This window comes from Strongylocentrotus purpuratus, unplaced genomic scaffold, assembly GCF_000002235.5.
Source record: "Strongylocentrotus purpuratus isolate Spur 01 unplaced genomic scaffold, Spur_5.0 spur5_scaffold_16, whole genome shotgun sequence".
Lineage (NCBI taxonomy): Eukaryota > Metazoa > Echinodermata > Echinoidea > Camarodonta > Strongylocentrotidae > Strongylocentrotus > Strongylocentrotus purpuratus.
Genome location: NW_022145601.1, coordinates 7,638,098 through 7,651,998, shown reverse-complemented (window position 1 = coordinate 7,651,998; position 13,901 = coordinate 7,638,098). Strand labels below are relative to the sequence as shown.

At 46.0% G+C, this 13,901-nt stretch overlaps 1 protein-coding gene across 3 annotated transcripts in view; it reads right to left on the bottom strand.

Moving 5' to 3' along the window:
• LOC579027 (msx2-interacting protein) overlaps positions 1–13,901 on the bottom strand; it is an 89,033-nt gene that overhangs the window by 5,199 nt on the left and 69,933 nt on the right. For all 3 annotated transcript variants that reach the window (XM_030986666.1, XM_030986667.1, XM_030986668.1), the window contains 4 exons: positions 13,392–13,622; positions 12,596–12,792; positions 11,654–12,013; positions 155–11,216 (listed from right to left, as the gene is read on the bottom strand). In XM_030986666.1, the coding sequence (XP_030842526.1) occupies positions 155–11,216; positions 11,654–12,013; positions 12,596–12,792; positions 13,392–13,622 (11,850 nt within the window). The remainder of the gene's footprint in view (positions 1–154; positions 11,217–11,653; positions 12,014–12,595; positions 12,793–13,391; positions 13,623–13,901) is intronic.

Here is a 13,901-nt window from a genome sequence, read left to right as displayed (position 1 = left end):
TGATGAAAATATAGGTCTGAAACAGATTTGAAATTTGTGTAAACCAATTTATGAAAACTTCTTCTTCTTTAAATAACTTTTCTCTAACTTGGTAAATATGTCTACTTTGTTTAAGATTCATGAAATCTTAACAATTTAACTAAAGTTGACTTACCATGAGTAGACCCATGAGAGAGTCCGTTCCCTTGATCGGCATGTGAGCTGATAACTGCATGGGTTGCATAGAACCAGGATGCATAGGCATACCAGGTGGACCTTGACCAGGCCAGGCCATGTGAGGCATCGCTTCTCTCATCATCGGCCGGAACTCCTGACCCGTTGGTCTCATCATCAACTCATCCTTGCGCCCGACTCCAGGATGGGTCTGGCGATAGTGCTCCAGTCCGGCAGTTGTTGTCTTCTCTGGACCGCCGATGGGACGCGGAGAGGCGAGATGTTGATCTTGAAGGTGCATAGGATCCGTTGGGATGCCGAGGATCATGGATTGCTGATCCATCTTCTGAGCGTCTTCCGGCTTACCGCCCTGTGAGCGTGGTTCCACTCCGTAGCCAGGTGGCCTCACGACCATCTGCGGCATGCCGCGATGGGATATGGTTCGCATTGCCATGTCCATCCTTCCGGGAGGTATGCCAGAAGAGATTCCTGGAGCCCGTGGTGGAACACCTGATGGGATGCCTGGCATGATCTGGACAAGGTCTGGTGTGAGTTGGTCTCGACGTTCTGGTGTTGGGATGGGCTGTGGACGATCAGCATGAGCCATAGCTGGTGACTTGACTCTGGGTGATACTCCAGGGGATGAGGCACTCGGTGTTGGTAGACGTGGTGATCCTCCAGAGGATGCTTCAGTCATGCCTTGCTGGTAGATCATCCTGGGAAAACCGGGTTGAGGCACTCTGAATGGTGGAAACATGGTCCCAGGAATTCCAGATTTGCTCATGTCCAGCCCAGGAACAGGCACTATACCAGGCATTGGTTGGCTGAGATTGCGAGTTTCTGACATGGGATCAACCACTGCATGCATACCTGATATAAAATCTTTGCCGTATGGCATTCCTTGCACAGGATGTCTGATCTGTTGTTGTCTCATGACAGCTGCTGCTTGAGGAAGATGAGCACCAGATGAAAGATAGGCCATTGGTCCTGAATCAGTCACCCTGATCATTGGCGGTAGACGTTGTTCTAGAGGAGGATTCTTCTGTCCTCTCTGGTCACCAGCTGCCATCTTCTCTGCATCTTCAGCTTTCTTGTGCATCTGAGCAGGATTCTGCATTGGTGGATAGGACCGGAGTTCAATGTGAGGATGTTGACTTGGGTCGATGACTCCTGGCTGCTGAGGAAGGTTGGGATGCATTCCTTTACTGTCAGCTAGTGGCCTGCCTTGCCCAGCCTTCACACTTCCATCTGCCTCCTTCTTCGCATTTGGCTTGTGGTCTGTCAAGGCAGCTCTGAGGACACTGGCATTTGGAAGGGTCGGGGCTGCAACTGACACAGGTACCCGGAGGTTTCCTGCCGGTGCTCCACGTACCTGCTGGATGTTACCACCCTGCGACGATGCAATACTGGAAGTTAGCCCTGCAGATGTGGCACTGGGTGGACGTGAGTACTGTATAGTTGGTGATAAGGTTGAGGGTTGACTGACTGGTGATTGTGTAAGCAACCCGCTAGGGAATCCCGGATGTCCAGCATGCATGATTCCAGCAGAAGATGCCTGAGGCAAGTTTGCCATGGGTGATGTATGAAGTACTGATGAAGAGGTTGTGGTATTTGCTCCAGTAGCAGGACCATTAGACACAAGGTGCTTGACAATGGTTGGTGCCTCCATAGCTGCTGATGGCCCCATTGGACCCGGTTTCAACTGGGTCATGGCATGCTGGTTTGCCAAGGCTTCTGCAGTGCTGTTTGGTGGATGAATGTGGTGTGATAGTTGGATCTGTTCATGAGACTGCTGATGTCCTGGAAGCCTGTTCTGTTGATTGCGATTGTGTGGCAACCTGGCCAGTGCCTCGTTGAAGTGTTGTTCGACAGCTGCCTCAGCCTGACTCTTCTGAGGTCCATGGAGTTGTGCGACCTGGTGCATGTTGAAATGCTGACCTGGAACCATTTGCTGTTGCATGTGACCTCCTGGCATCCAGTTACCCTGCTCTGGACCAGAATCCCTACGGGACTTCCTGGGACGTTGTTGTCTCTGCTTCTTCTGGGTGCCATTAGGATCTTGGATAGCCACATGAGATGTAGGTGGTGTTGACAGTGCAGCAACAACAGTTGGCATGCTCACAGAAGGATTCTGCACCATACCGCTAGAAATTGAAGAAGGCATGTTTTGTTGGGGTAACTTTCCCATCATATTGTGGGCTTGTGTCATAGCCATCTGGGCATTGGTAGTCATACTACTTGATGCAGTGGGGAGTTGAGCATGAGAAATAGCTGTAAAGTTCATATTTGCGGAAGGAGCGGTACTGAATTGTGGGGGTCTATCTGGTGCACCTACTGCATTGATGCTGGCAGGAGCAGAACTTGTCTGAGGTCCTTGAGCGGGAACAGATCCAGGAGTAGCATGCTGAGTGAGCCATGGATCAGGTTGAGGTACCTTCTGCCCATCAGGAGACTGCATCATAGCAACCGGACTAATCTGAGGTACAGCTGTAGCTGAAGGCATCACTGGCTTTCCAAGTTCAAGAAGTGCAGACACAGTTTCATTCTGGGACACGTCCACATGGACACCTTGGCCCTGTTGGGCTTGGGCATGCATAGCCTGAGCTGCAGCCTGAGCTTGAAACACATGGGCTTCAGCATGTATTCGTTGTTGCTGCTGCAGCTCGGCATGCATTCGTTGTTGCTGCTGTAGCTCTAGAGCTGCAAGCTCATCCCTGATTTTCATTGTCCCTCCCCTTGAGTTGGTTCTACTCCTTCCTCTTCCACCACCTCTGGTACCTCTACCTCTATTACGTCCACGGGTAGGCTGTGGCTTGTTGAGTGGTTGCTTCAACTCACTTGATCCTGGACTAGATTGATCCGGGAATTCATATACATCAGAATTTATCTTGTGGTCATGCAGGTTGGCAGGATACATGGAGCTTGGCTCTATATGGTCTAGGACTTGATGAGGTCGTGCTGGCATGACACAGTTCTGCTCAGGTGCTGCAGGTGGTGCAGGTGCATGCTGCTGCGGAGGCTTTGCGAGATCTTGACTGACTCCTGGCTCAGGTTGTGCTTCCATCTCACCACTCATCTTCATTTTCTCTTTACCAGCCTCGTCATGCTTCTCGTCATCTTGGAAATCAAACACGCTTAGATCAGCCGGGCCAGACTTTGACAATGATCCCGATCTTGTCCTTGGTGGGATACTGGACTCCTTGGCACGTGGAGAGAAGAAACGAGATTCCTTGTTGCCGTCCTTAGCTCCCATTTCAGTCTTCTTGTCTGGAGAAGCCATCTTTGCTATGATGGCAGCCTCATGGGCTTGTTGTTCCCTGTATGCTTCACCAGCATCTGACGCTGTTGGAGGAGTAGGTATCGTAGGTTGAGCTGTGTCTATAGCATTAGCTGTCTGCACAGGAATTTGGACTGGTATCTCAATGGATGATGTCTCTACTTCGTCTTCTGCAAACAGGAGGTTAGCTACTGCCTCTTCCATTTCTGTCTTTTCTTGCAAGCTTGGTTCTTCAGCAGGGCGGTTTACACCAAGGACTGGGGTGGCATGAAGGACTGGGGTGGCATGCACATCACGGCTTGTCTGTTTATCAGAATCAAAGGCACTTTCTGCCGTAATGAGAGCTTCCACTGACTGCTCTACCTCTGACTTGATGGGTAACAGCTCTTCTGCCACACCCTCTACTCGACCAGAAGCATGTGATGCCACAGCTTCCATCTTACCTTGGTTGAACACGTCAGTCTGACCTGCTGTAGGCATAGTTTTAGATTCTCGACCTCTGCTGTTCCTTTTACTTCGTTCCTTCTTTTCCTTTCTGAAAAGAGGACTGCTTGCGAGGTCGGCGATAGAGTATGGCTTGTGGGCACCAGGGACATCTGGAGGGTATCTGCCCCCAATGTTTTCTGCATTCTGTGATGTTTCATGGTCTGATTTCTCAAGAGCTGTCAAGGCTTGTGCAACGATTGGATGATTCTCATCTTCAAACGAGTCTCCAAACATAGAGGATTCCTTCGTCAAGGCCGCACTGACTGGATTTGACTGCTGGACGGACGTAAGGCTGATCTCTCTGTTTGAGTTGGCAACGGCTGCTTCCGCTATTTGAAGGGGCTCTGGAGATTTTGCAATCAAGGTGGTAGTAGAAGAAGCCTGGAGATTCCTTTGCATGTCACCATCATGCACCTGGCCATCTCTGTTCATGAGACCACCACCAGGGAGGTGACCTGGAGCATCATTGGTGATGTCTTCAAGCATAACAGGATTGACAGGGTAAGGTCCATCATTTGCTTTCTGAACCTCACCATAATCAATAACAAACTCTGTTTCGATTTCCACTGTGCATTCTCTTTTAAGCGGAGGCCTCTCCTGATCTCTATGCTTCTTCTTTTTCTCTTTCTTGTCTTTGTCTTTCTCCTTCTTGTCCTTCTTCTTTTGTTTTTTTGCTTTCTTTTCAGCTTTTCTCAATGCTCTTTCCTTCAGCTTCTCTGGATCCATATCTTTGCTCTTGTTCTTATGCTTCTTCTCCTTATGTTTCTTTTTATGGTGATGTTCACTTTTCTTGGCAGGATCCATCGCATCTCTCTTTTCCTCTTCAATGATGAGTTTACCTTCTCCATCATCCTCCTCATCAGGAACTGAAGTCACGACATTTTCAGCAGGCTGCAATAGTACTGCATTATCTCCACAGGAGTTAGCCATAGCAAGTTTGCTGTTCTCATGGTACTGAATGCCGTTTCCTTGTGCTGAGTTAAATGCTGACACTTCTGTAGAAAAACCTATTGGCACCTCATCATCTGAAATAGGCACAAGGGGACCTTCACTCTGCGGCATTACAGTATCAAGAACAACACTTTCCTCTTTCTTGGGATCTTGGCCAGGTAGTGCATTTTCAGTAACGGCATCAGAATGATGTTCTTTGTTTTTCCGCTTTTCCTTCTTCGATTTGTGCTTGTCTTTCTTAGCCTTTTTAGATTTATCTTTCTTCCTGGGTTCTTCAACAGATACTTGATTCTGGAGTTCCTCCTGGGCTTTAGCAGCTGCTGCAGCTGCTTCTTCTTCTTCTTTACGCCATTTTTCAGCTTCCTCCTTCTCAATCCTCTGTCGTTCTTCTTCTTCTTCTCTCCTAGCCTTTTCTTCTGCTATCCTCTGTTGCTCTTCCTCCTCTTCCTTTAGAATCCTCAACCTTTCCTCTTCTTCTGCCCTTTGCTGCTCCTCCTCTCTCTGTTTTCGTTCTTCCTCCTCTCGCCTCTTTTCCTCCTCCCGTTGTCTCCTCTCTTCCTCCTTCTGCTTCCTCTCCTCTTCTTTTTTCCTTCTCTCCTCTTCCTTTTTCTTCTTCTCTTCCTCCTTTCTTTGCCGCTCTTCCTCTTTCCGCTGTCTCTCCTCCTCTTTCCGTCTCCTTTCTTTCTCCTCCTCTTTCCTCTTTCTTTCCTCCTCTTTAAGTTGCCTTTCCTCCTCTTTCCGTAGTCTTTCCTCTTCCTTTCTCCTTAACTCTTCCTCCTCCCTTTTGCTTTCCTCTGCCTCTTGCCGCAGTCTCTCTTCCTCCTCTGCCTGCCGTCTCTCCTCTTCCTCTTTCTCAGCTCTCAATCTTTCCTCCTCTTCTTTCTTAGCCCGGAGCCTCTCTTTCTCCTCCTCTCTTCTCTGCTTCTTTGTCTTGCTAACATCTTTCTTCTTAGGTGTTGTTTCTGCTTCTGTTTCACTTTTAGGCTCTTGTTTGATCTCTACATTGGGTTCAACTCTATCCTGCCTCTTCAAGTCTTTACTCTTCCTGGGCTTATCACCTTTACCAACATCTTTCATATCCTCTTTCTCCCTTTTGATGTGGACTTCCTTGTGCTTGACTTTCTCATCCTTCTTCTTGTGTGTTGGTTTGGACGGGAGCTTAGGTTCCTCACACCTCTCTTCCACATCAGAAGAACTCATCTTGGAGTCGGCATCGGTGTCAGTAAACTCTTCTTTCACTTTGATCTTCCCCTTTTTACCAAACTTCTCCTTCAATTTCTTTGACTTTTGAAGAGCTTTTCGTTTACCCTTACTGGACAGTTCATCCCTGGAAGATTTCTTGGGGCTTTCCTCAGCATCAAGCCCAGAGGATCCCTCATCAGAATCGGACGAGTCATATATCAATTTCCGCTTCTCTACCTCCTGAGTTTTCTTTGGCTTAGGTTTGACAGAATCCTTCCTCTTCGTCTGGCGATTGATAAATTGCTCAAACTCAAGTTCGTCATCCGATTCAGAGCTGTTGTCTGTGTCTGAGAAGGCATCCATGAGAGCCGCTACTCCACCTCTGGACGGTGTCGGCTGAGGTTTCACCTTCTTTGTCCCACTTGGTTTTTCAGTAGCAGATTTGACTGGAATGTGAGCCTTGGTTTTCTTATCTTCTTTAGGCTTCTCTCTGTCCTCCTTCAGTTTCTCCTTTTCTCTCCTCTCCTTCTCCTCTCTCCTCTCCTTTTCCTCTCTCCTCTCCTTCTCCTCTCTCTCCTCCATCTCCTGCTCCTTCACCTTGTCGACCTTCTCTGTCTCTGGATGATCTTTCTCCTTCTTCTCAACCTTGATCTTCTCCTTTGGTTTCAATTTAGATTTCACTTCCTTTCCCTTTATATCTTTCTTTTTAGGAGTACCTTTCTCAGATGTTTCTTCTTTTTCAGTGATGTCTCTTTTCTCTTCCTCGACAAACTTTTCGGTTTTGATGGCTTTTTCCCTGGAGTCGCTCTTCTCAGACTTGATGAATTTTTCTTTGCTCTCTTTTTTATCCTTCTCCGGGTCTTTTCCTTTATTCTTATCATTCACCACCTCCTTCTCCTTTCCCTTTCTCTTCACTGAAACATCATCTCTCTTATTGTCATCTTTGTTCTTGTCCTTATTCTTCTCAATGGCAGAGGTATCCTTGCTCTTTGTCACCTTTGATACTTTGTCTTCATCTTTACTGACATCAGCTTTGTGGTCTTTGTGGTCACTGGACTGGGCTTTCTCAGATGATGTGCTCTCCTTCTTGAAGACTTTCTTCGCATCATGTTTTCTCACATCATTGCTCGTTTTGACAATCCCTTTATCAGTTGAAGTTCTTGGTGTCATAGACCCCTCACTTGATTTTCTGACAATCTCCTTGCCTTCATTCTTGTGGGTGTCCTTGTGGGTGTCCTTCTGGTCCTTGTCTTTGCTCCTCACTTCTATGATCTTATCTTTGCTGAGTGCTTTGTTGAGCGGTTTCTTTTCCTCTTCTACCATCCTGTCCTTGCTACCAACCTTGGAAAGAGGCCTCTTTTCCTGAATACCCACTTTATCCTTGACAGGTTTAACCTTTGCCCCAACTTTTGGATCTTTTTTGCCATATTCCCTTGGTGTCATCAGGAGCATGTTTGTGGGGTACTCTTTCTGAGGTGGTGGCGGCGGAGCCTCTGAAACTGCTTTCTTAGTCCCAGATGGACCCGATGATGGCTTGGACTCTGATTTTACATCTGCATCCAGTTTTGCATCTTGAGCCTTCTCTAGGATAGGAGGGCTGGGAGATCTTTTACGTTTCAGGGCTGCAGACTTTGGCGTCGTGGCCTTCACACTAGCATCAGAATCTGGTTTTGCGTCTTTGGTCTGGGTGGTATCTTCTGCAACCACATGGACAGATGATGGCTCAGGCAGGAGATTGGTTTCTTTCTTCAATATAGATTTTAGAGGTGAAGGTTCCTTAGACTTCGGCTCAGGGCTCGATTTCTGATCTCCAGTTAAAGCATTTGTCTTCGATGAATCGTCTCTGATAGGTGAGGTAAGGATTTCAGCTTTGGAATCCTTGGGTTCTCTTGGATCTCTTGGGTCCCTTGGATCTCTTGGATCTCTGGGATCTCTGGGATCTCGTGTCGATGAGACTGATGTTCCTCTACCAGGACCCAACTTGTAGCTAGAACCAGACTGGCTAGAATTCAATCCTGGATTTGTTCTGTTGCTGTTCTGATTAAGCAATGTCAGGCGATTGTGATCCTTGCCCGCTCGAATAAGTGGTATACCATGTTTCTTCTCTTGACCATGCTCCGGATGAGAGCTGTTCTCCAGGCGAGCTAAATCCTGATCAAAGATACTGCTTCGCCTCACACGAGAACGTAATACTTCCAGAGGATCTTCAAACTCCTCTTTCTTCTGACTCTCTGGGAGGATAATCACAGGTAAGCTGTCAGATTCTGAGCTTCGGGGCTTCTTCTTTAACCTGGCATACAGAGGTCCCAACCTTGCCTTATTTCCAAATAACTCTGCCTTCAAATCAGGAGTTGCTCCAGGAGTCCCAGGTGTTGTAGGTGTGGCTGGAGGAGTACAAGTGGTGATACTTGTTAAATTATTCAACTTATCTTTCAATAAGAGGTCAGTTTTGACTCCATCCTTGGTTATTTCCCCACTCTCTTCCTCTTTCTTTAACCTCTCAAGTGTAGCCAGTGACTTGGCCTTCTGAGTCCTCTGCCTCTCCTCCTCTTGTTTCATCATAGCATCCACTGTCCTGAGACGTTCCTCCAGAGCCCGCTCTGGGGATGAGAAGTGGTCCTTCAGTTCAGGAGGCAGTTTGGTTCTCATTTCGGTTCTCACTTCCGTACTCTCTGGTACCCGGGGTGCGACCGCGCTGATACTCAGCTTGGCCGATGCACAGAGAGCAGATTCGATTATTCCATCTTTCCCAAAAATTGGGTCTCTGGAGAAGTCTTTGGCATAGGGTGATTCTTTGTGAAGAGGCAAGTCTTTACTCGTGAAGGTGATTTCTCGACTCAGTGGCACCACCTCTTTTCCAAAACCAAGTTCCTTGATGATCGGCGAATCCTTTCTTGGCAAAGAGAACGGAAAACCATCTGAAGGGAATAGGAGTGGTTTCTCTGCTTTTACTGGTGTCACTGCTGGGCTTAGTAAGGGTGCTGAAGCGGTAGGAGAGAGATTCTCGCTGACAGTCACAGAGATGTTTTGGTGAGGAGGCCTCGGTGAAAGCATCGGAAGTGATTCCACATCGTTTTGGACAGGATTTGATGTGGTCACATCCAACTGAGGAAATGTTCCTTGTGATAATCTCTTATCAAGTTCAGTCATCTCCTCACAACCTGAAATATCTTTTTCCTTCTCCTTTTCATCTGTCTGGTCCTGGGATGTCATCTCTTGGATTTTGTCAACAGAATCAATCCTCACATCAGGCTTTTCTTTGACAGTTCCTACACTAAGTGTCTTTAGGTCATCTTCACTGCTTCTGTGTCTCGTTCGGTACATCCGCTTGGCAAGGCTATCCTCACCCGACGAAGGGAACATGGCATCAAGCTGTTTCCTGCGAATACTTGGAAACTCGACAGGGGTTAGCCGTATCAACTTCCACTCTATTTCCACATTTTCAGTAGACTGGTCAAGTTTTGGTTTAGATTTGGGCGTCTCGGAATCATGCAAGGCCATCTTTGCCTCACCGATCTTTTCACTCTCCTCCACTTGTTCAGTGATAGATGAAGTGAAAGAGTCTCTGCTGGTATTTGCACTGGTTGTTGTTTGCAACAAGGTAGGTAGCGATGATGAAATGGTCGGAGTTGGAGGAGTATGAGATGATGTTGAAGGTAAAGAATCCTGAGTACCTGGTTGCTCCTGCTGTTGCTTCTGCTGCTCAAAGGACTTCCTAGCTGCCTCCATTTGCTTTCGATAACTTAAACTTGCATCAATCTGTGGTTTTTCAAAAGTGTCAACGGGCGGTGTTGATAGAGAAGCACCAGTTAAGGGTGGAGTCTCTGATTCACCGGGGGTAGCCACAGGGGGCACTTGAGAGTTCCTTGCAAGAAGAGCAAGCGCTAGTTCCTCATCTGATGGGACTGTTTCTTGATCACTTGAGCTAGCAATGCCCTCATCAGCATCTGTTAAGTGGGGAATGCGAACCTCCTGCGATCTGTTTCGGGGTGTGGAATGTGAAGGGTGGCGATTCGCAATCAGTTTCTCAGTTCTTTCGCGATGAGATTTCTTTGGTTTTTCAGAAAGGGCTTTCTTTCCCGCTTCCTCAGAGACCTCTAACTTGACTCTGGGGACATCATCTGTTTTTACTATTCGGGTATTCAAGAGTTCATCATCAGACTCGCTATCTTTCTCCTTGTCATCCCAGAAGCTATTGCCATCAGTGCTACCAGGTTCAATGTTAAACGTTCTTTCACTTTGGGGCATGTCATATTTTAAGCCAAGACGGTCTTTGACCGGTCTGCTTGTGTCTATCACTGTCCTAATGTCCAAACCAATGGACATCGCAGCGTCAACCTTTGGAATGTTTTCTTTATGACTAGAGGTGTTCTCGTCCGGACTCAACTTCATTCTCGGAACTTTGGAAACAATAGATGGCAATTTTTCTGCGAACCCTTTGTCCTTCCGTAGCTTTGTTATGTCAATGATAGGACTGTTATCACTAAATCTCTGCTTTCGGGCTTCCAGTTTCCGCTGCATTTCCACCTCATCATTGGAGATAACAACGGATTGCAACTGTTCTGAGTCGAGCTTTCTGCGTTTCCTTGCCTGCTCACTAGGTTCACTGTTCACTGTCTTGTTGCTCAAAGTTCTATTGATCTCTGCAGATACCTCTTTGGATTTCACTTCAACTTTAACATCTGCTACCGTTCTATCTTTCACTTCTTTGCACTTTTTCTTCTCCTTCAAATCAATATCCTCGGGGGTACTCCTCTTTTCCACCTTTTCTTTCACTTTCTCAGGTTTCCGTAACTTTTCAGTAGTCCTTTCTACCTTCCTATCAGAGTCTAATTTCTCACGCTTCACCACTATATCGTCAGGATCTCGCACAATATCCGGTTTCCTTGATTTTAACTTGGATTTCCGATGTGATTCTGTCCTTTCCGAGGAGGAACTCCTCTCTTCACTATCCACAAATTTGTTCTTCCAGGGTTTGTCATCCCTGTAGCCATCTTCTGAGTTTGGGCTTCGCATGACCGGCGTGAAAGACCCTTCCTTGTTCTGGACATTGATGGTGCTGCGTGGTGTTCTCTTCCTGCTGACAGGAGGGCTTACGCTTCTGGCGCTGTAAGGACTGTCATCGTCCGGAGAATCTAGACTGGCACTCCGTCTTCTCCTGTCATACCTGTGTAGCAACAAACAAGATGAAGAACAATGAATATAAAGAATATCCTTCCAAGCCGAATCTGACTCTTGATCTTTGGGGGTCTTGTACATGATTGTACAATTGTGTTTAAATTATACCAGATTTTAACCAGTAATTTTTTTTAAATAACAGATATTATTGTTTTTAATATTCAATGAAAATAAAGTTCCATCTCCACTTTTCTGGGATGGACAAGAACAAGTTGCTTCAACTTGTAATTGATCTTGAATGTCAACATTTTTTTTCTTGCTATAAAATGTAAATTGATTAAAAAATATAAAAGATATTCAACTCAATAACTCATTTATTTCAATTTTAAATTTTAATCATGTCAAAGAGAATGCTAGTCTAGTTATTTAAATCCTAACATGAAGGCAGGTCAATCCAAAGACAATTAACTGGTAGAGGAAACGCACCTATCATGAGGACTGAGACTTCTACTCCTATCTTTGTACTGCTGCTCTCTCCTCTCCTGCTGATGTACTCCATACTCCCTCAGCTCCTTGGCGTACGAATCCTCCATCTCGAAGCTCCCGCCGCTGCTCCGTGAACCCACGAAATCATCCTCCAGGTGCCTCGTGCTGGACTCGCCTCCGCTACCCGAGCGAAAGAACTCCAGCGACCCGGTCTGACCTGGAGGGAAGGCATCGTCACCGCTACCTGAGAAGTTGAAGCTGTTGTTCCCATTGCCGCCGGTTCTTGAAGCAGAGCTGAACGCACTCTGGCTTCGTCGCTCACGCCGATTCTCAAAGGGACTGAACTGGCGGAACTCCCGACTGGAAAATAGAAAAAAAATCACTTAAATGCAAATACTGTTATCAACAAAAGAGATTGATACTCCAAAAAGTAAAAATTACAAGTTTGAGGGTTACTGACACCATGTTTATACAAAACAACCCAAACTTCACTCACACTCAGAACGGTGTTTGAAAAGGAGCAATTTTTTGAGCTTCTCCATTGTAATGTTACATAATCCAACATGATGGTACAATTTTGATCGAATATCGGATGAATTACTATAACATTATTAAACATGACAAGACTGATCAATGTGCTTGCATAGTAACATGTCATATACATTTATTGAAGCCATTTGTAGCCTTAAAAAAATATATATTCAAAAGCAAAAATTCAAGTATTTTAAACTTTAAATAAATTCCACATCAAGAACATGAAATCTCCTTGATAATAGAAAATATGAATGATTTGGATCAACATTCTATGCCTTTTAAATTAACTTTTACAAAATGTTTTCATAGATGCTAATTGCTTTCCATAAATGTTAAGTCCAACTTAGAGGTAAGTTCAACTTAGGATCTTTGTGAAACACCCCCCTGGTCTTTGACACCCAAACTTACCTGGGAGTGGTTGCCCCAGCGGGGGTGCCGGTACCAGACGCGGCCCCAGTGGCTGCGCCCTCGCGGAAGGCGGTCGGGGTCCTGTCAGCTCCACCTGACGGCGAGGGAGACCTGCTCCTCTGGTAGTAGACGGCTTGGCCCGTACGCTCCATTCGGTCGTAGAAGTGATTCTGACATTCCCTGCTCGCAAAGTCAACCTGGGGTAAGACAGGAAAGGAGATGAGAGTAAAATTAGGAAGTTGAGATAAATAATATATTCTAAAATGCAGAAGTAACTCAATGAAAGAAATAATACAAGATTATAGAGCCAGACATGGACTTTGTAATCTCAATTTTGTTCAGGCTTTAAAAAAAAACTAAAAAATGAGAGGTAGAAAATGATTTGGTTCCATACTGGAACGTAAATTCTAACAATGGCAAAACTGCACTACACTTGCATAACCTATAAGCCTGTGTCAGTGTGTGTATAAGCTACAGTCTACACACATGCTATCTCCATGCGAAGGGCCTAGATTGATATGCCGGGAGCCATCGGGCTGGAAGGGGTTCTAGCATAGAGGAGTGTATAGCGGGTACCCTAGCATTTTTTTTGCAGACATTTACACTATGACTCACCAGAAATCATGGATAAAATAATACCAAAAAAACTTGAACATATATCTTTTGATACAAAGAGAAACAAAATGACACTATAACTTAACATGTTTCTTTCCAGTTTCATTTTCGCTACGAAAACTGTATCCAGAAGTAAAGATAGAGCAAAGTGACCCTGGTCAAGGATGACCATTCAACTGACCTTTGGCCTCCGATTTGAGATCTTGCCATTCTTCATCTCCTGGACGGCCTTCTGAGCATGCTCAATGTTGTAGAAGAAAACCAGCGCCATCCCGGACCGCTTGTCCACGACCACCCGCGAGACCTGGCCGTAACGGAGGTTGAAGAAGCGGCCGAGCGTCGTCTCGTTGGTAGAGGGAGCTAGACTGTCCAGCCACACGCAGTTGGTCGCCATGCTCTTGCCAAAACCAAGCTGTGAGGGTGAGAAAAGTCTTGGTTATAAATACATGTCCCATGTGCAAAATGCTTCATGATGTTTCTATAAGGGTGTTATTGCTATGAGTGACCATTCAGTATGTGCATTAAGATTGGAAAGGGAGGGGGGAGGGGGAGAAAAGAGGGGTAAAGTAGATATCCTCACAATTGTAGGTATAAAGTGGTACCAACTGATTGCATGATATATTGCCTTGCAAATCATGAAATAACCTTATTTTTTTATGGATCACATTTTTGTATAAATCAGCTGTAAACG